The sequence below is a fragment of the Moschus berezovskii genome, chromosome 6 (genome assembly GCF_049115385.1).
Source record: "Moschus berezovskii isolate FMDL1 chromosome 6, NW_MosBer_1.0, whole genome shotgun sequence".
In the NCBI taxonomy this organism is placed as follows: Eukaryota; Metazoa; Chordata; class Mammalia; order Artiodactyla; family Moschidae; genus Moschus; species Moschus berezovskii.
The window spans coordinates 94,113,003-94,132,897 of NC_142465.1; the positions used below are offsets into that span (position 1 = coordinate 94,113,003).

Consider the following 19,895-nt stretch of genomic DNA (forward strand, 5'->3'; position numbering starts at 1 on the left):
CATCTAAGTTATTTTATCTGACAATTTTAAACTAGGAATAGTAGGAGGGGATATATATGTGTGTGTGTATATACATATATATATTTATATAGTTATATATGTATATAGTTAGGGAAGAGCCAGGTAGAGCTAGTGGTAAAGAACATTCCTCCCAATGCAGGAGATGTAGAAATGTATCTTACATCTTCGATCCCTGGGTTGGGAAGATCCCCTGGAGAAGGAAATGGCACTCCAGTATTTTTACCTGGAGAATCCCATGGACAGATAGAGCCTGGCAAGCTACTGTTCATAGGGTCACAAATTTTTGAACACGACTGAAGCAACTTAGCATGCATATATATATAGCTATGATTTGCACTGTTGCGTGGTAAAAACCAATACAACATTGTAAAGCAATTATCTTTCAATTAAAAAATAAATAAAAAATAAAAGTATAAATGGTAAATTAGGTAAAAGAGAAATGATAAAAGCAGCAATGGAAAATCACATTAGTCAACTGTTTTCTGCTATTTATTGCCTCCCCCAAATGAACCAGACTCAAATGTATTCTTCCGTCCTCTTTAAGTGGAGCTCTTTAAATACACGGAATAAGTCATCACTGAAAAATATTTTAATGGGAAGCAAGTGTCAATGTCAACCTGGTTTAAATAACAAGGAAAATAAACGTTGATTCACTTTCTAAATCAAGGAGGTGCTAGAAAAAGCCAACAGAAGTCCTAAGATAATGAATAGATTTCATTTTGATTGATATTTATAAAATATTATTTTTCTGATTGAAACAATTTTCCTAGGCATATTTACATTTTTAGATTGGGTTAAGAAATACTGTAATTAGTTGTGGAGATGAATACTTAAGTTTTTAATCATTAAATAATAGAACTGACCCTATAGACTATAGCCTGCCAGGCTCCTCTGTCCACAGGATTCTCTAGGCAAGAATACTGGAGTGGATTGCCATTTCCTCCTCCAGGGCATCTTTCCTACCCAAGGATCAAACCCACATCTCTTAATATCTCCTGCACTGGGAAGTAGGTTCTTTACTATTAGCACCACCTGGGAAGCCACAATAGAATCTTGAGACCAATAAGACTTAGAAAAAGAAAAATAATACAGATATATATAGGAAGGACTACAAGATACATGTAACCCAAGTAAGATATGATTCAGGGATCTATTTCTAAGTCAATTCCTGTCACAGAAACTGATTTTTCAAGTAAATGAATGAGATAAGTGATGGGCGTCTACCAGGAACATCATGGTCTCTGGAGCATAGGTGCTGCAAGCTGACGTCTTCCTCAGAGCCTCTCTGGGGCCCTCGGTCTCATCTTCATTCTGTACAATATCACTGCTATCACTGTTGTTATTGGTTTCATAATCAGAGGTAACTTGAGTGATGTCATCTGCAATTAAAAGGCAATAGCTTATTATGAAACTTGCAATGAAAAAAGGAGTCCCATTTAAGCAAATAGTCCTAAAACACACAGTACAGATATCATAATTAGGAAAATGCCACTTTCCTGAGCTTACACACCAAGAACATAGGCTCACAGTGTGGGCGAAAGCACACATTTTTGTTGTTGTTCAGTTGCTAAGTCATGTCCAACTATTTGTGACCCCATGGCTTGCAGCACCCCAGGCTTCCCTGTCCTTACTATTTCCCAGAGTCTGAGCAAACACATTCTTTTTAACCCAATAAAATAGATGGAATTATTATCTGTGATTTATATGACATTCAATAATCCCTCAATAATAATGCTCAGGTCAGTAGTTGATACCTCTTTGTGATCCCATGGATTGTAGCCTGCCAGCCTCCTTTGTCCATGGAATTCTCCAGGCAAGAATACTGGAGTGAGTTACTGTTTCCTTCTCCAGGAGATCCTCCTGATCCAGGAATCTAACCCAGGTCTCTTGCATTGCAGGCAGATTCTTTACCATCTGAGTCACCAGGGATGCTAATCCCCAAATCCTACTTTATCTCTCCCTTACAGGCTTTCCTCTTTGGTAACCATAAGTTTATCTTCTATGTCTGTGAGTCTACTTCTGTTTTGTAGATAAGTTCACAGGTATCATATAAACTCCTATGATTTTATATTTCTTTTTCTTTTATGCATGCTCCAACACACTAAACTACCAAGTAGCTAACTAGAACCATAACTCTGGAAATGTCACATGGGCAAGAGAATTTGAGGTGATACCCAAGAACAAAGCAACCTGTAGAATATAGAAGACACAGCATGTGCTAAAGAGCATGGCAGGTCCTTGTATCCAATCTTGGTCCCTAGAGATCTGTGCTTCCTTCCTTCCTTACCCATCTCCACTGTCTTTTATTGCAGTTAGCACTAAACTGTACTAATCAGAAAATACATCAGGTAATGTCAAGCAAGAGTCTGAAGAACGTGCTTCTGGGGTAAAAACCTCAAGAAACTTCTTGTAGCTGAATAAAACACCTGACTGAAATTTATGGGATGCTTGCTACGTGGCAGATACCACAAAAAGCACTTTATTTGTACAAATATGCTGAATCCTCTCAACAACCCTACGAGGTAGGTATTATTGCATTGAAAGTGAATGTGAACTCGCTCAGTCGTGTCCAACACTTTGCGACCTCATGGACTGTAACCCACCAGGTTCCTCTGTCCATGGGATTTTGAAGGCAAGAATACTGGAGTGGGTTGCCATTTCCTTCTCCAGGGGATTTTCCCTACCCAGGGATCAAACCCGGGTCTCCAGCATTGCAGACATTTTACCGTCTGAGCCACCAGGAAATCTGCTTTACTATTACACTCACTTTGCAGACAGGAAACTGAGGCGCAGAAAGGCTTAAATTGCCCAAGAACCCACAGCTGGTAAATCCTACCACCAGAAATGAACTCAGAAAATCTGAGTTCCTATATTCTACCTCTGATGAAATCTAGCTTTTTTTAAAAAATGGTTATTGCTTTCCATGGCCTATGAAATCTTCACCTTTCCCTAAGTCACAAAGATATCTTCCTGCGTTCTCTTTCAGAAGTTTTACTGTTTTAGCTTTTAGCATTGGGTCTGTGTGCCATCTCAGGATAAAGTTTCATAAGATGTGAAGTAAGGGGTGAGATTCATTTTTTCCAGCTCCATTTGCTTGGAAAAGTGGATCTTGGTTGAAAGTTCAACAACTGAATAGGCGTGGGTCTAATGTGGGACTTTCTACTCAATTCCATATGATTCTATTTGATAATCTTTACGCCAGCACCACACTTTCCTCATTCTGGTGGTTTAAGTATTGAAGGAAATTTTGTTCTTTTTTTCCAAAGCTGCTTGAATGGGTTTGTCATATGTCTTCATATTGCTGGTGAAAAACGGCTTTTATTACGGAGCCTACTCTGATCAGGAGTATCCTGTTGCACATTTTCAAGGACCCATCTTTCTTTTATCTTTCTCATGCAACTGCTAATATGTTAGAATCAGACACAGTAATCATGAAAAATGTAATTGATAAGTTTCAATCCCAGAATTTGTAGAAAAATGAAGAAGCACGCTCAAAGGCCATATAGCTCTGCAGGAGACCACAGGTGATAAGGAAACACTCCCTATTCTATCAGCCTCAGTAAAGTGAGAGAAGATTAGGGACATAGAGAAGAGAATATTCTGAGTCTTCAGTGTACCGTATCATATAGTGGCCACACAGAGAACCCTCCTTTTCATTTCACCTTGCCCACATCCCTGGACCTTTGTCCACTGCCATAGCACATCATTCTCATAGGCCAATAATCAATATTTATTGAGTATTAAAAAATGCTGGAGCAGATAATTAAGAACCATTCTTAGCTCACTCTATCATCATAAAGTCTAAAGTTCATATGTGTGTGTGTGTGCGCACATGTGCGTTCAGTTGTGTCTGACTCTTTGCAATCGCATGGACTATAGCCTGCCAGGCTCCTCTGTCCATGGAATTTTCCAGGCAAGCATACTGGAGTGGGTTGCCATTTGGTACTCCCAGGGGATCTTCCTGACCCAGCGATTGACCCTTGGTCTCTTGGGTCTCCTGCATTGGCAGGCAGATTCTTTACCAGTAGCGCCACCTGGTTTCCTACCTTGTGAACTTGCAGCAATAACAAAAGCAAGTCCCTAGGGTTACACCAATAAAAATAAAATAATAATTATTATGATAATTATGGCAGCAAACACTTATTCCTTACACTGACCCAGATACTGTAATAAAAGGTTTATGTACTTTAGTAATTTAACTATCTATAATCCTGTTCCAGTAGGACCCTTATTATCTCTATTCTACTGATGAAGGAAGTAAGACTCAGAGATTATAGATGAGTTGGAAGAAGAATCAGGATATAAATCAAGTTGCAATGCCTATTTTTCTAAGCCTCTGTAATACTGCCTCAAGAAAAACTATGGTTTTTACCTCCCAAGCTCACTGTAATCTAAGCAGGGTCAATTCTCAGGCTCTGCGAAGGAGATCCCCAGAGTGTACCCTAAAATAGATGATCCTCCAATGTCCAAGATAAAATAGCATGTCTATAGTGCTCTATACATTTATAGAAAATGGTGTCTCATTTAAAGATATATTCATTTGTGTATAGACACAATAAACACTTTGGATAGCTTTGCATCAAGACATAACCCATGACTAACTCTAGGTAGTAGGACTATGGATGATTTTTATCTCCTTCATTGTCTTTCTAAACTTGCAATCTAAAAAAAATCAGAAACATATGTTACCTTTTTCTGATCAGAAAAAAAAAAAAAGAAAAAAATCTAGCAGAGCAATTTCCATTTTGAGGAACAGACTCCAAAGAAGAATTACCTGTTCTGCTTGGTGTCCGAATGGCTGCCCCGCTTCTTTCCAGGGGCCCGTCGGCAGAAGTCCCCTGGGAATATGGTCTGCCACAGCTGAGAAATAATGGAAGAGCTAAAAGTAGGTCCTTTCTTTTCAGAAAATTGTAGGCACACACCATGTATGTATACATTAAGATAAATAACAATCACATATTCTGGCACTCTACTTATTTCTTTGATGGAAAAATATCATTTTGTCTTATACATGGACGTTGATATGTGGGATACTGTTTTGGGCAGTGGTAAGGAAAGCATATTAAAAAGCAGAGACATTACTTTGCCAACAAAGGTCCGTCTAGTCAAGGCTATGGTTTTTCCAGTAGTCATGTATGGATGTGAGAGTTGGACTATGAAGAAAGCTGAACACCAAAGAATTGATGCTTTTGAACTGTGGTGTTGGAGAAAACTCTTGAGAGTCCCTTGGACTACAAGGAAATCCAACCAGTCCATCTTAAAGGAGATCAGTCCTGGGTGTTCACTGGAAAGACTGATGTTGAAGCTGAAACTCCAATACTTCGGCCACCTGATGTGGAGAGCTGTCTCATTTGAAAAGACTCTGATGCTGGGAGGGATTGGGGGCAGGAGGAGATGGGGACGACAGAGAATGAGATGGTTGGATGGCATCACTGACACAATGGACATGGGTTTAGGTGGACTCCAGGAGTTGGTGATGGACAGGGAGGCCTGGAGTGCTGTGGTTCATGGGGTCGCAAAGAGTTGGACAATACTGAGCGACTGAACTGAAGGAAAGCATAATCAATACAAAGGATCAGACACTCTGTTCAACTCTCATGCTCTTCCACAATCAAAATCATATTTAAGATGAAATGAAACTGTTGGTAACTTTCTCTCACATTATTTAGAGAATCCTGGGATAGTCAGCTACATACTTATAGCAGCGATTTTGGAAGTACCCATGTGTATTTGGTCAAAAATATCTTTCCCAGTGGAATCACTTTGTGTCTGCTAAAAAGCTTCATGATTAGATTTATTTCTGTGTTTTATGTCCAAAAAGTCCTTTAAAAAATGATTGCAAACATGAAAATAAAAAACCAGTAGATTATTTTTATTTTTTGCCATCAGTTCAGTTCAGTTCAGTCACTCAGTTGTGTCCAACTCTTTCCAATCCCATGAATCACAGCACGCCAGGCCTCCCTGTCCATCACCAAATCCCAGAGTTCACTCAAACTCATGTCCATCGAGTAGGTGATGCCATCCAGCCATCTCATTCTCTGTCGTCCCCTTCTCCTCCCACCCCCAATCCCTCCCAGCATCAGAGTCTTTTCCAGTGAGTCAACTTGTCGCATGGGGTGGCCAAAGTATTGGAGTTTCAGCTTTAGCATCAAATTTAATTATTTGTTTTCAGATGGATCAGTTCACCTGTTAAGGCCCTATGGAAATGAATAAAGGATACATATATTTTGACAAACAGTGGATGTAAACCTGAACACACAGGACACAAGTTGAGAAAAACAGATCAAGGGAGTATACTGTGGGTAAAGGAGAAAAAGGGCTTCCCTGTGGGCTCAGTGGTAAATAATCCGTTTGCCAATGCAGATGTGGGTTCAGTCTCTGGGTTGAGAGGATGCCCTGGAGAAGGAAATGGCTACCCACACCAGTATTCTTGCCTGGAGAATTCCATGGACAGAGGAGCCTCGAAGACTATAATCCATAGGGTTGCAAAGAGTCGAATATCAACATGGAGAAAAATGAAGGTCCTTGAGAGGTGGGCAGGGTTCTTTAACAGAGGAAATTGGAGAATGCAGGCTACTTTTGCTTTCTCAACAGTTTTGACTGTTTAATAAATTACAAAGTAATCCCACAAATGGTCTGGCAAGTTTCTTCTCTCACTTATCTTGTTTAGAGACTTGATTAGGTTTTAATTGTGTATTTTGTTTCTGGGCTCTTTCATTCTGTCTAATATTATTCATACAAAGGGTCTTAGAGAACTTTTATTTATTTGCTATTTAGTCACAAATTACTCATTCTAAATGGAAAAGAGAAGAATCATAGCTTATAATTTAATATATTAAATATCTAATCACTTTTTCCCCTTGAATTGTGTTTATATGTGTAGTAGAGATAAGCATTTTCCAGTTAGAGTGTTTTCATCCAAAGCAAATTTATTTTTCAAGCCTTGAATGTCAGTGGAAAGCATCACATACAAAATATTTCTAATTATGAAATCCTATCAGTCTGATTTAGGGACTCAAAAGAAAATGACAGAAATGAAGGAAAAAGCCCATAGATGTAAATGATGGGTTTATGTTCTGGGATGAAACATGGTAAAAGTAGTTTACTAGTTTGAAGATTTTTCTTTGCAAGATAATACTTGAAAGGAACGTTTAAATTAGGAGTTCAAATAGACTACCTCTCCTGCCAGAAAAACAGCTTGTTGCATAGACGTTACAGCAGCCAAGAGACACGGATTCAACGCCAAGCCCTTCAAGTTCAGCAGGGAAAACCACAATAATTAGTCGTGTGTTTCTGGGGCTCTCTGTGCCTACATGGGTGGCTGCCTTGAAGGCAATAATAAAACATGGTTTGAATTATAGATGTATAAAGCCCCAGCAAATAAAACACGCACTACTGGATTTATAAACAGTACTGAACAAGTAGGCAGTGAAATTCCCTTGTTTTTCTCCAAAACCTCTTTTATAAAAATCCCATTACATTCTTTCTGCTAAGAATACAAAAAAAGAAAAAAAAAAATAGACTGTGGTGAGCAAAGCTATGGGAGTGGTATAATACATCTTTTCTGAACCCCTCGGTTCTTTCTATAGGCAACTGATTTCTCACAAGTCTGAAGCTCACAGTGGGAGTGTCTCCCTAGAAACACTGCAAGCAGATGTTATTGAGCCTGGTGACTCCCTTGGGTTTCATCTGGGCCCAGGACGCACACCACAATAAAGTGTTTCTTCAGGGTGTTCCCCCAGACACTAGCTCCATGGGCAATTATTGGGTGTTAACCTAAAGAAATGGGTTCTGTGGTCCAATAAAGTCAGGAGATGCCAGAGGAAACAAAAGTCAAGGCGTTTTCTTTTTGCAGGACTTCTCAGAGCTTCCAATAAAGTGATGCGTGTTGTAAACTGCTAAAAGGAAAATACGATAGGCCTATTTCACCACAGAAGAAGATGGGATTAACATCCCAAGGGAATGATTCTATTGAAAATGGTGTTATGCAGAGAGCAGCAGAGTAAGTTTTGGATGGTGGAATAACTTTTCACTCCGGTTCTAACCAAACACAAATTATCTTCCCTTTGAAAGTATGTGTAAAGAGAAAAGAAGCAAAAATAAAGATTATAAAAATAATTATTTAACACAGAATTTATAAACAAAGGGTCGGAAAATGAAATTTGTGATGCTTAAATTTGAATTCACTGGTCAAATCTGGGTCTGTGACTCAGTATTTGACATAAGAAGACCAACATGTAACTAATCAAATAGTTATCATCATTCATCTTAGGGGGGAAATAACATTTTATTCAAGGCACCCTCATACTTAATTTTAAAACACTCAACTCTTTTCTACTTAAAAAAATTGCAATGCTTTAAAGTAGTTATTCAAGATGACGCTATTACTGAAGAACAATAATATGTTAATTGGTAGAGAAGGTACTCCTTTTTTAGTGACAATATAGACATAATAATTAATCTTACCATGTTAGGTCCTTTTTTCTTATCCCCTATAAGAGACAACACTTTGTCTCCCTTTTTAAACATGACAGAGCAGCACAAGCAATTGCTTCATTGTATTCAGAGCTCCATTTGAGAACAGTCAAAATGTGCCACACGTTATCTGCACATTGTTAAAGTATCACAGTGTGAAATGCAAACTTAAAAAAACAGTACCTTTAAAATCGGTATAAAATTCTCCCTGGAGAACAAGTAAAAAAAATCCCAACAAAATACCAAATTATACTGAATGACTCAATGCTGCTGCTGCTAAGTCACTTCAGTCGTGTCCGACTCTGTGTGACCCCATAGACGGCAGCCCACCAGGCTCCCCCATCCCTGGGATTCTCCAGGCAAGAACACTGGAGTGGGTTGCCATTTCCTTCTCCAATGTGTGAAAGTGAAAAGTGAAAGTGAAGTCGCTCAGTCATGGCCGACCCTTAGCGACCCCAGGGACTGCAGCCTACCAGGCTCCTCCATCCATGGGATTTTCTAGGCAACAGTACTGGGGTGGCTTGCCATTGCCTTCTCCAGAATGACTCAATAGGAGTTTTTAATTAGATGTTTTATGCATTCTCTATCAGTAAGCAGATAAAATATACAACTAATTATTTTATATCAGCACCAAAGACATGTATGGAACATAAGGTCTCTAAAATTCCTGTTAATGGAGAAGCACTGAAAAATTGTTTCTATTCCAGCCTGTTCAACACAGACCATACTATCTTGTACTTTCTTGTCAACTACTTAGGCAACCTACACAAAGCTATGTGGGCTGGTGGTGAGAGTTCCTGAGAGGAAAATCAGTGTTAGTTTCATTATTACTTAGAGTCCAAAGAACAACATAAAATTCCTTACCTGCTGCATATAACGGGTGGATTCAGAATCTGAGGAGAAAGATCAGGGGCACTCTGTGTGTAAGTTAAGGCCCGGTGAGAACTTAGGCCTGATTTGGCAGTTGCGTCGGAAGACTCTGGAAACTGCACTGCGGAGACTTTGCTGACTGGGCTGCTGGCAGGGGTCCCGTGGAGAGGTGAGGAGCAGGGTGAAGAAAGAGGTGAAATTTTCACCAGGGAACCTAACAAAGAAAGAGAGAGTTGTTAAGTCCTAAGTAAATGTCTTTGAATGTCAAAAGTGCAGCTTTTAGCCTTCCCTTCGGACTCCTTTTAACTCAGGAAGGACCATGTGAGTCCTCAGACCACAGGGCCGGCCTCCTCTGCAGGCAGGCTGCACAGTGGGGGCATCACCGCAGCATGAAACATGAGAACTGGATCATGATGAAAATTCAGTGGCAATGCTGGCAAGTTCAGCTAAAGCCCTGGTGTCCTGGGGTAAATTCAGGACAGAAAGATATTATTTCCTAATTTTTATTGGAGTATAGCTGATTTACAATGCTGTGTTAGCACATCAAAGTGAATGTGTTATATATATATATATATCTATCTCCACTTTTTTAAGATTCTTTTCCCATATAGGCCATTGCAGAGTATTGAATAGAGTTTCCCATGCTATACAGCAGGTTACTATTAGTTACCTATTTTATATATAGTAGTGTGTATATCGGAGAAGGCAATGGCAAGCCACTCCAGTACTCTTGCCTAGAAAATCCCATGGATGGAGGAGCCTGGTAGGCTGCAGTCTGTGGGGTCGTTAAGGGTCAGACACGACTGACTGACTTCACTTTCACTTTTCACTTTCACACATTGGAGAAGGAAATGGCAACCCACTCCAGTGTTCTTGCCTGGAGAATCCCAGGGACGGGGGAGCCTGGTGGGCTTCCGTCTATGGGGTCGCACAGAGTCGGACACGACTGAAGTGACTTAGCAGCAGTAGCAGTGTGTATATATCGATTCCAGTCTCCCAGTTTATCCCCGGCCCCATCACTTATACTCTGGTGACCATAAGGTTTTCTACATCTGTAACTCTACTTGTTTTGGAAACATGTTCATTTGCAACCCCCCCCCGTTTTTATTTTTTTGGAGATTCCACCTATAAGCTATATCATATAATATTTGTCTTTCTGCAGAAGGGTATTATTTTTCTCCTCCCATTTTTGTTTTCTCTTGGCATTCTGACCGGATGATAATAGTTAAAAGTTTCTCATGTGTTCGCCTTCTCTTTGGTTATGAGGTTTTTAGTAGCAACAGGATCTGCCATAGTTTTCAACATTAATGTATGTGGAGCAGAGTTTTTTGGCAGGCATTGGCTGCTTAGTGGTGGTGATGGTTTAGTTGCTAAGTCATGTCTGATGCTTGTGACCCCGTGGACTGTAGCCTGCCAGGCTCCCCTGTCCATGTGATTTTCCAGGCAAGAATACTGGAGTGATACCTCCAGGCGATCTTCCTGACCCAGGGATCAAACTTGTGCCTCCTGCATCACAAGCAGATTCTTTATCACTGAGCCACCACTGATTGCTTAAAATATGTCAGTGAAGAAGATCCATTTTTGAGGGATCCACATTTTCAGTGAAACTAACTTTTGTGTGTCAGAAACTGTTTGGATCTGCATTGTTTCTGAAGGAAACATTGAAAAAATGTAACATGATCCATTTCAGATGAAACAATGGCTTCAAGCTCAAATGATAAGTGTGGACATTTGTGCCAAACTGTTTACTCTCAGTTGTGAAAATTTTAAAGAGCACTGGCATCGATTTCCAAGCACTGATGTCTGATGATGTCTTTTGAAGTTACTCTCTCCAAATACAGAGAAAGCAGCTTGCACTAAAGCTGAAGGAGAGAGAGAGAAAACTTCTAAACAGCCTCCTGCTTACTATTTCTCATGACTACATGGCTAAACAGTCTACTGTAAAGCAAATAAAATGAAATCCTTAAAAGTCATTTTTCTATTGCTCATCACTCTGGGGAGACGTACAGCCAGCGATATTCACATCATTGAAAAAGACGTGTGGTGACCTGGCAGCTGGCCTAGTTTGCTTCCAATGACCAGTTCTCTCAAAAGTTTTATTTGTCACACCCAGAGGTTTTCTGGTCCACTGAAAGGAATATTAGGCTTGTTTATGGGCTTTTATAATGTTTAAGTTTCTTGTTAGCGCTGCTATTTCTTATTTTGTCTACTTTAAAAGATAAGAAATTATACTCTTTCTTTGATTAAATGTGGAGGCCAGCTACTCCTCCAAGTCCTTTTCTCAATATTTCTATGGATTCCTGATCAACAGCTCAACCCCTGCCTATGTTGAACAAATGAAACCACTTTGACCCAGGAAGATTAAATAACCTCCCCAGGGTCACAATGAGAAGAAACAGGAGAATATGGAGTGAGCCTAGCATTCTTGGTAGATTGTACTTTATTAGCACACTATTCTATCAGAAACTACCCAACGAGGAAGGAAAATTCATTATCTACTAGGTTGCATCTGTTTTGCTCTTTACAATCACATACCTTATGGTTTTCACTTTGATTTCTATTTCTATTGAAAAGATTTAGCTATTTTACCAAAGAAAAATCAAAGTGTTAGTTGTATCTGACTCTCTGCAACCCCATGGACTGTAGCTCACCAGGCTCCTCTGTCCATTGGATTCTCTATTCAAGAATATTAGAGTAGGTAGCCATTCCTTTATCCAAGGGATCTTCCCAACCCAGGGATTGAACCTAAGTCTCCTGCATTGCAGGGAAATTTTTCACTGTCTGAGCCACCGCTGACAGACTATCTCATTATGTAATTTCCTGAGCCAAAAGACAACGAAGTGCACTAGACTTTTAACTCACTGTTTCCCAACCAACCTATCATTGTGTGCAGCAAGTAAGTTACAAGTGTTCTGGGAAGTACTAATAGTTGTGCATTTTTTATCAATTTGAGTGCTCCAGAATAAATTAAATTTGGACAGGGAGGCCTGGCATCCTGTGATTCATGGGGTCACAAAGAGTCAGACACGACTGAGCAATTGAACTGAACTGAACTGACTGATGATCACTAATATAATTTGATTTTCTTATCATTTTATAAAATAAATACAATTTTCACAAACCTCTCAATTCTTTTCATTTCACCATAGCTATATAACATTGTATTTGCTCATATCATTATACAAATATATAAGCTCTCATATAAGAAAATTTAGAAAGTGTTAGTTTAATTTAGACTATTAAATTAAGGCTGACTGAATTTCCAGATAATCTTAGATAAGCAGTTTAACCATTAAAGAGCTGGATACTATTTCAATGTGGTTTAAAGGTTATCAAGGTATTTGCACAGAGTAAGTATCCCAATGATTTGTTCATTTAACAAATATTGATTGTGTGCCCCATTCCAGGGAGTAAAGGATGCAGTAGTGAATGAAAGAAAATTCCCTGCTCTTGGAGCTTTCAGGGGAGACAGAAACTAGAGAAAGAAGAGAAGGAAGAAGAAAGCAGGGTGGGGAAGAAAAGAAAGTCAGGGAATTTTAACTGACTGCTGCTGCTAAGTCACTTTAGTCGTGTCCGACTCTGTGTGACCCCAGAGACGCAAGCCCACCAGGCTCCCCCGTCCCTGGGATTCTCCAGGCAAGAACACTGGAGTGGCTTGCCATTGCCTTCTCCAATGTGTGAAAGTGAAAAGTGAAAGTGAAGTCGCTCAGTAGTGCCTGACTCTTAGTGACCCCATGGACTGCAGCCTACCAGGCTCCTCCGTCCATGGGATTTTCTAGGCAAGAGTACTGGAGTGGCTTGCCATTGCCTTCTCCGGATGTATGATGCAGGGAACCCAAAGTCAGTGCTCTGTGACAAACTAGAGGGGTGGATGGGGATGGAGGTGGGAGGGGGCGGTCAGGAGGGAGGGGACGTATGTATACCTATGGCTGATTCATGTTGATGTATGGCAAAAACCATCACAATATCGTGAAGTAATTATCCTCTAATTAAATATATATATATGTATATACACACAAACAAAAAATAAATATATTTCATACCCAGAAAACAAATAATGCAGAGGATAGAGGATCGAGAAGGACAGAATGCACTAAGGGTAACATTTGAACAGAGGCTTGATAAAATAAGGAAGACATTTAGACAAGTATTGGAGAAAACATGGTCCAGAAAGAGGGACCTACCCGGGGGTTGCCAGAGGATCAGTGAGGAGGTCAGTGTGATTTCAGGTTAGCAAAGAGGAAGGAGGGGCAGGGAACATGGTCACAGAGACTGTGGGGCAAGTTGTGTGGGGCTGGCCGGGTCATGGCAAAGTTTTAATTGCTGCAATTTTTTTTTTTTAAGGAATTATCTTTTTTTTGTGGTAGTTGTTTTTTGTTTGTTTTGTTTAGCTGCATTGTAAGGCAGGGATTGAAAATGTACCCCCTGCAGTGGAAGCTGCTGCTGCTTGCTGCTAAGTCATTTCAGTCGTGTCCGACTCTGTGCGATCCCATAGACGGCAGCCCACCAGGCTCCCCATCCATGGGACTCTCCAGGCAAGAACACTGGAGTGGGTTGCCATTTCCTTCTCCAATGCAGTGGAAGCACAGTGTCTTAACTACTGGATCACCGGGAAAGTCCCAGTTGGGTGGTGCTAGTGGTAAAGGACCTGCCTGCCAAGGCCAGAGACATAAGAGATGAAAATTCTATCCCTGGGTCAGGAAGATTCCCTGGAGGAGGGCATGGCAACCCACTACAGTATTCTTGCCTGAATGGACAGAGGAGCCTGGTGCCTACAATCCATAGGGTCACAAATGATCCATACAGTCCATAGAGCAGGACGTGAACGAATGACTGAGCACACACAGAGAAACACCGGAGACTCCTGACAGGCATTGCTTTAGGCAATTTCTTAATTATTCTGATAACTAATTGTGAGTTTGGGGATAGTTTCCTAGCACTTCTTAGAAGTAGTTGAAAGCCTGTGGGAACATGATCCATTTCTGTCTGCATACAATATATTTTCTGAAGGCAATTTCCGAGAGGAGTGATTTTCTTCATTGCTGATTTTTAATAGCTGCCAGCTGATTCTCTCAGAGACATGCAATTCACTCTTAAAAATACAAATTTAAAAATCCACTCAATGATTAGAGTTTTTGGAACTCAGGGATTAATAAAATTTAAAACAAATAAGCAGAACTAAAGACTCCAGACTTACTGCCTGGGATGAAATTTAAAAAAACCTTGGAACAGAGCAAAAACACTTTGCTTCTGCAGGGCTGTGAGGTTACATATTTTGAATGATCTGAACAAGCAGGGGTCTTGGCAACCCCATGAAAAGCAAGAATATTTGTATTCTACAGGTGAGGAGATAAAGGCATAAACATATAAATTTCTTTTTCCTCAAGCCAAACTATTTCTCACAGTGTGCCTTATCATAGTTTACTTAGAATTTTAAAAGCAGAAATGGTTAGGAATGCTGTAGGAAATGGCCATATATTTACATATGTTAGTCTTCAAATAGAGAATGAGACAGCTGGATGGCATCACCGACTTGATGGAGGTGAGTTTGAGTGAACTCTGGGAGTTGGGGATGGGAGGCCTGGCGTGCTGGGGTTGCGGAGAGTCGGACACGACTGAGCGACTAAACTGAACTGAGAAGAGATGACAAGTGTAGATAATAACCAAATGAAAGAAGTGAAAGTGAAAGTTGCTCAGTCAGGTCTGACTCTTTGTGATCCCATGAACTATACAGTCCATGGAATTCTCCAGGCCAGGATATTGGAGTGGGTAGCCTTTCCCTTCTCCAGGGGATCTTCCCAACCCAGGGATTGAACCCAGGTCTTCCGCATTGTGGGCAGATTCTTTACCAGCTGAGGAACAAGGGAAGCCAAAGAATACTGGAGTGGGTAGCCTATCCCTTCTCCAGTGGATCTTCCAGACCCAGGAATCGAACCGGGATCTCCTGCATTGCAGGTGGATTCTTTACCAACTGAGCTATGAGAGAAGACTGCTGCTGCTAAGTCGTGTTACTCGTGTCCGTCTTTGTGCGACCCCATAGATGGCAGCCCACCAGGCTCCTCCGTCCCTGGGATTCTCCAGGCAAGAACACTGGAGTGGGTTGCCATTTCCTTCTCCAATGCATGACAGTGAAAAGTGAAAGTGAAGTCGCTCAGTTGTGTCCGACTCAGTGACCCCATGGACTGCAGCCCACCAGGCTCCTCCGTCCATGGGATTTTCCAGGCAAGAGTACTAGAGTGGGTCACCAGTGCCTTCTCTGTGAGGAAAGACTACTCTTTCTTAAAAGGAGAGACTGCAAATAAAATTATTTCACAGAAAAATTATATTATTGTATATCATCAAACCCAGATTACTTTATAAGATTATTTAAAGTGTAATCATGTCTAAAGTTAGAGGGATAGAATTGATAACCTCTGAAGTCTCACCCAGTCTTATGTTACACAAATACACACACACACATACACATGAAGGGACTGAGATAAATATGCATGCTTTCAAACATATTTATCTTCATTTTTTTTCTGAATAATTTTAAGAGACTCCAGGAAAAAGACCCAGCTCATGAAACACAATTCTTTGGATGATTCAGACCACTCTACTTTGAAATATTTAAAATTGAAAATTTAAAAATTAAAAACATAACTTAAAGTTCTAAAGTACCAACTCCTTTGAGTAATTGAGTCTTTAATTCCTTGCTCCTGAGAACATCAGAAAATGTGTGTCAAGGCACAAGAAACTTTGGGCAATCAAAAGGAGATGATAAACAATACTGGAGGGAAATGATTTAAGTGAATCCATCTGTTTTCGCTTTAAATTTCTGTTTAATTTTCATTGAACAAAAAAGGGACCAGTCTGTCTGATAAATACATGTCTCTTCTCCACACCCACAGGAAAACAGCTCCAATATTTTTCCAAAACAAAAAGTAAAGTTACACAGATGTAAAAAGGAAAAAAAAAATCACAATGCCATAATTCAAGTTGTCTCTCATTTCAAATTTTCTATAGGCAAAACTCAGTCTAACTTTCAGGTGTAGAGATATCTGTAATCATTGCAATAGGATTATCAGGATCATAAAATTTATAAGAATCTGGAAAGGGAACGACTCACTGCAGCGGTGATAAGCATGAATTAGAGAGATTTCAAAAGTAGAATGTCAGGCATTTTTACATATTCAGTGACTCAGAAAAGCAACACAGAAATATAAATTATATTTATATCTCCTGTTTTCAGGCTTTAATCAAAGGACTCGTATGTGTTTTCATCCATTTATTTTATATTAGTAACTGCATAATAATTGGTTGTGATTCAACTGTTTAAATGAATACTGATGGATGGAGCCAGAGGACACAGTGTTTACTTGATTTGTGCAAAGAACAGATTTCATTAGTCCCATCTCAAAACAGGTCATTTATCTTCCAGTGTTTCTGTACTCTAAGTTTATGCTTGCATCCCCCTATCTCTTTTGCCTACTGCTTCTTACTTGCCTCCTCACACTTTATTTAATTCCGTTTCCTTACTCTCTTGAACACATAAAGGGGTTTTTCTCTGCCTCTTTCCACATTTTCTTAAAACCCGGGGCAGGGGTGGGGAGTTGGGGAGGTGGGTGTAGCAGGGCATCACGTTCACTTAAATCACATCTATTTGGCAAATCAACCCCAACCTGCCATCCATGCAGAGAGATGAGTTCCCAAACAGAAGGGCTCATCTGATCAGGTAGAACTGTACTTGAGTTTCAGCTCTCTTGACTCTTGGATAGTTTTCCTCCTTTTGGCAGACTTCAGGGATTTAAACAATTCAGCACACATAGGATACAGGTTACTTTATAAACATTTAGCTCTGCTGTGAGAGCAGTCTAAAGATGACACAATGCAAAATCCTTCCCAAAGCAATCAATGACAGAGATGTTTTATGTACTTGAAGGCAAGGATGTGGGAGGCTCTTGCCATTACTGTGACCCTTGTATGTGTATGCGTGTGTGTGTGACTCAGTAGTGTCTGACTGTTTGCGACCCCATGGACTGTAGCCCACCAGGCTCCTCTGTCCATGTTATCTTCCAGGCAAGAATACTGGAGTGGGTTGCCATTCCCTTCTCCAGGGGATCTTCCCAACCCAGGGGTTGAACCCCATCTCTTGTATCTCCTGTACTGGCAGGCGGATTGTTTAACACTGAGCCCACTGGGAAGGCCAACTCTCATCTCTCCCATCATCTGCCTTTGTGGTATCTTCTGTGGCGCCTGTTCCTTTCACACGTTGCCCTTCTTAAGCAAGGCATGTGAAGGCAGGAGCAGGACACAGAATCTGAGGTTGTTCCTCATGTCTGTCTCATCATTTGCTCTATTATTTCCAGGGAATGCACTAACCATTAATTTCTATCTTCTTGACTTTATCCTGCTGGTTATCTTAAGAATTTTAATTTCATGACCCAATGAAGAAAGGGAGAGACAGAAAATCAAATCCTTTCATTATCTTGTCCTCAGCTAGGAGCAAGACCAAAAAAAAAATCCTAATTTTAAGTTATCTCAATTTGTCATCCTCAATTTTTTTCTAATAAGTCTTCAGGACAAAAGAAGAATTCTGGATTAATTGTGTGGCCTTGGGCAAGTTACTGTACATTTCTGCCTCAGTTTCCTCATCTGAGTCTGTTATCTGAGCAATACAAGAGTGCAGAACACTTCAATTCATCCTTCATCCCTTGAGTTACTTGTTATTACTGTCTCATGTTTTAATTCTTTTCCTTAAAAATCTTTTAAAAAATACCTATAATCTGAAAACATTCGGTTGGCCAAAAAGTTTGGGTGTTTCTGTAACATCTTACGGAAAAACCCAAACATACATTTTGGCCAACTCAATACTATTATTTATGTATATCATGTTTGTTTGAATGTAATCATGGTTTTCTAATTTATATGTTCATCATTTCTATTATACCTTACAGATTTTCCTCTGCTCTTCTTTTTCTTTCTAGAATACATACTTCTTTAGTTAAGATCTAGTAGGTGGTAAAGTTGCATATTAAAAAGCAGAGACATTACTTTGCCAACAAAGTCTAGTCAAGGCTATGATTTTTCCAGTGGTCATGTATGGATGTGAGAGTTGGACTGTGAAGAAAGCTGATCGCCGAAAAACTGATGCTTTTGAACTGTGGTGTTGGAGAGGACTCTTGAGAGTCCCTTGGACTGCAAGGAGATCCAACCAGTCCATCCTAAAGGAAATCAGTACTGAATATTCATTGGAAGGACTGATGCTAAAGCTGAAACTCCAATACTTTGGCCACCTGATGTGAAGAGCTGACTCATTTGAAAAGACCCTGATGCTGGGAAAGATTGAAGGCGGGAGGAGGAGGTGACGACAGAGGAAGAGATGGCTGGACGGCATCACCGACTCAAAGGACACGAGTTTGAGTAAACTCTGGGAGTTGGAGATGAACTGGGAGGCCTGGCATGCTGCAGTTCATGGGTTTGCAAAGAGTCGAACATGACTGAGTGACTGAACTGAACTGAACTGAAGGCGTCCTTCTGAACTAGGGTGACTTGTTGTTCACTTGCTCAATCCTGTCTGACTCTTTGTGACCCCATAGACTGCAGCATGCCAGGCTTCCCTGTCCTTCACCAAGTACCAGAACTTGCTCAAATTCATGTTCACTGAGTTGGTGATGCCATCAAGCCATCTCATCCTCTGTCGTCCCCTTCTCCTCCTGCCTTCAATCTTTCACAGCATCAGGGTCTTTTCGAATGAGTCACTCTTTGCATCAGGTGGCCAAAGTATTGGAGTTTCAGCTTCAACTTCAGTCCTTCCAATGAACATTCAGGGTTTATTTCCTTTAGAATTGAATGGATTGATCTCCTTGATGTCCAAGGGACTCTCAACAGTCTTCTCCAACACCACAGATCAAAAGCAAGAATTCTTCAGTGCTCAGCTTTCTTTATGGTCCAACTTTCACATCCATACATGACTACTGGAAAAACCATAGCTTTGAATATACGAACCTTTGTCGGCAAAATAATGTCTTCTTTACAATACACTTAAGTGCCTCTTTAAAAGTCTCAGGTTTAATATGGAATTCTCAGATTCATTTCTTCTACCTTGCTGGGGTATCAAAAGAGCCTCTGCATTTCTGAGCTTATCTGATTTTGCCTCAGAGCAATCTCTATTTAAGTATTTTCCCACACTGTTTCTGACCCTCCTGAAAGATAAATTCTAATCCTCAGGTCATGAATGACTTGTAAGATACAAAGTAAATTTTTCTAAAGAGCAGAGAGAATCAGATTAATTTCTGGAAAACCAGATTGCCTTTAAAAAGGTATTTTGTGGAGGAAGTGTCTTTGTATGCTCACCAGTAGAGATTTAAGCCAAAGTGTTGTTGCTCAGTCATGTCCAACACTTAGCAACCCCATGGACTGTAGCCTGCCAGGCTCCTCTGTCCATAGAATCCTCCAGGCGAGAATACTGGAGTGGGTTGCCATGCCTTTCTCCAGGGGACCTTCCCAACTCAGGGATTGAACCCAGGTCTCCTGCATTGCAGAAAATG

The 19,895-nt window shown here is 40.4% G+C and overlaps 1 protein-coding gene across 5 annotated transcripts in view; it reads right to left on the bottom strand.

Moving 5' to 3' along the window:
- PDE3A (phosphodiesterase 3A) overlaps positions 1 to 19,895 on the bottom strand; it is a 376,433-nt gene that overhangs the window by 34,961 nt on the left and 321,577 nt on the right. For all 5 annotated transcript variants that reach the window (XR_016037666.1, XR_016037667.1, XR_016037668.1 and 2 more), the window contains exons 6-8: positions 9,361 to 9,580; positions 4,796 to 4,881; positions 1,246 to 1,400 (exon numbers count right to left, since the gene is read on the bottom strand). Coding sequence is in view for 2 of the 5 variants with exons in the window: in XM_055396504.2 (XP_055252479.2) it covers positions 1,246 to 1,400; positions 4,796 to 4,881; positions 9,361 to 9,580 (461 nt within the window). In the remaining 3 variants the exon portion in view is untranslated. The remainder of the gene's footprint in view (positions 1 to 1,245; positions 1,401 to 4,795; positions 4,882 to 9,360; positions 9,581 to 19,895) is intronic.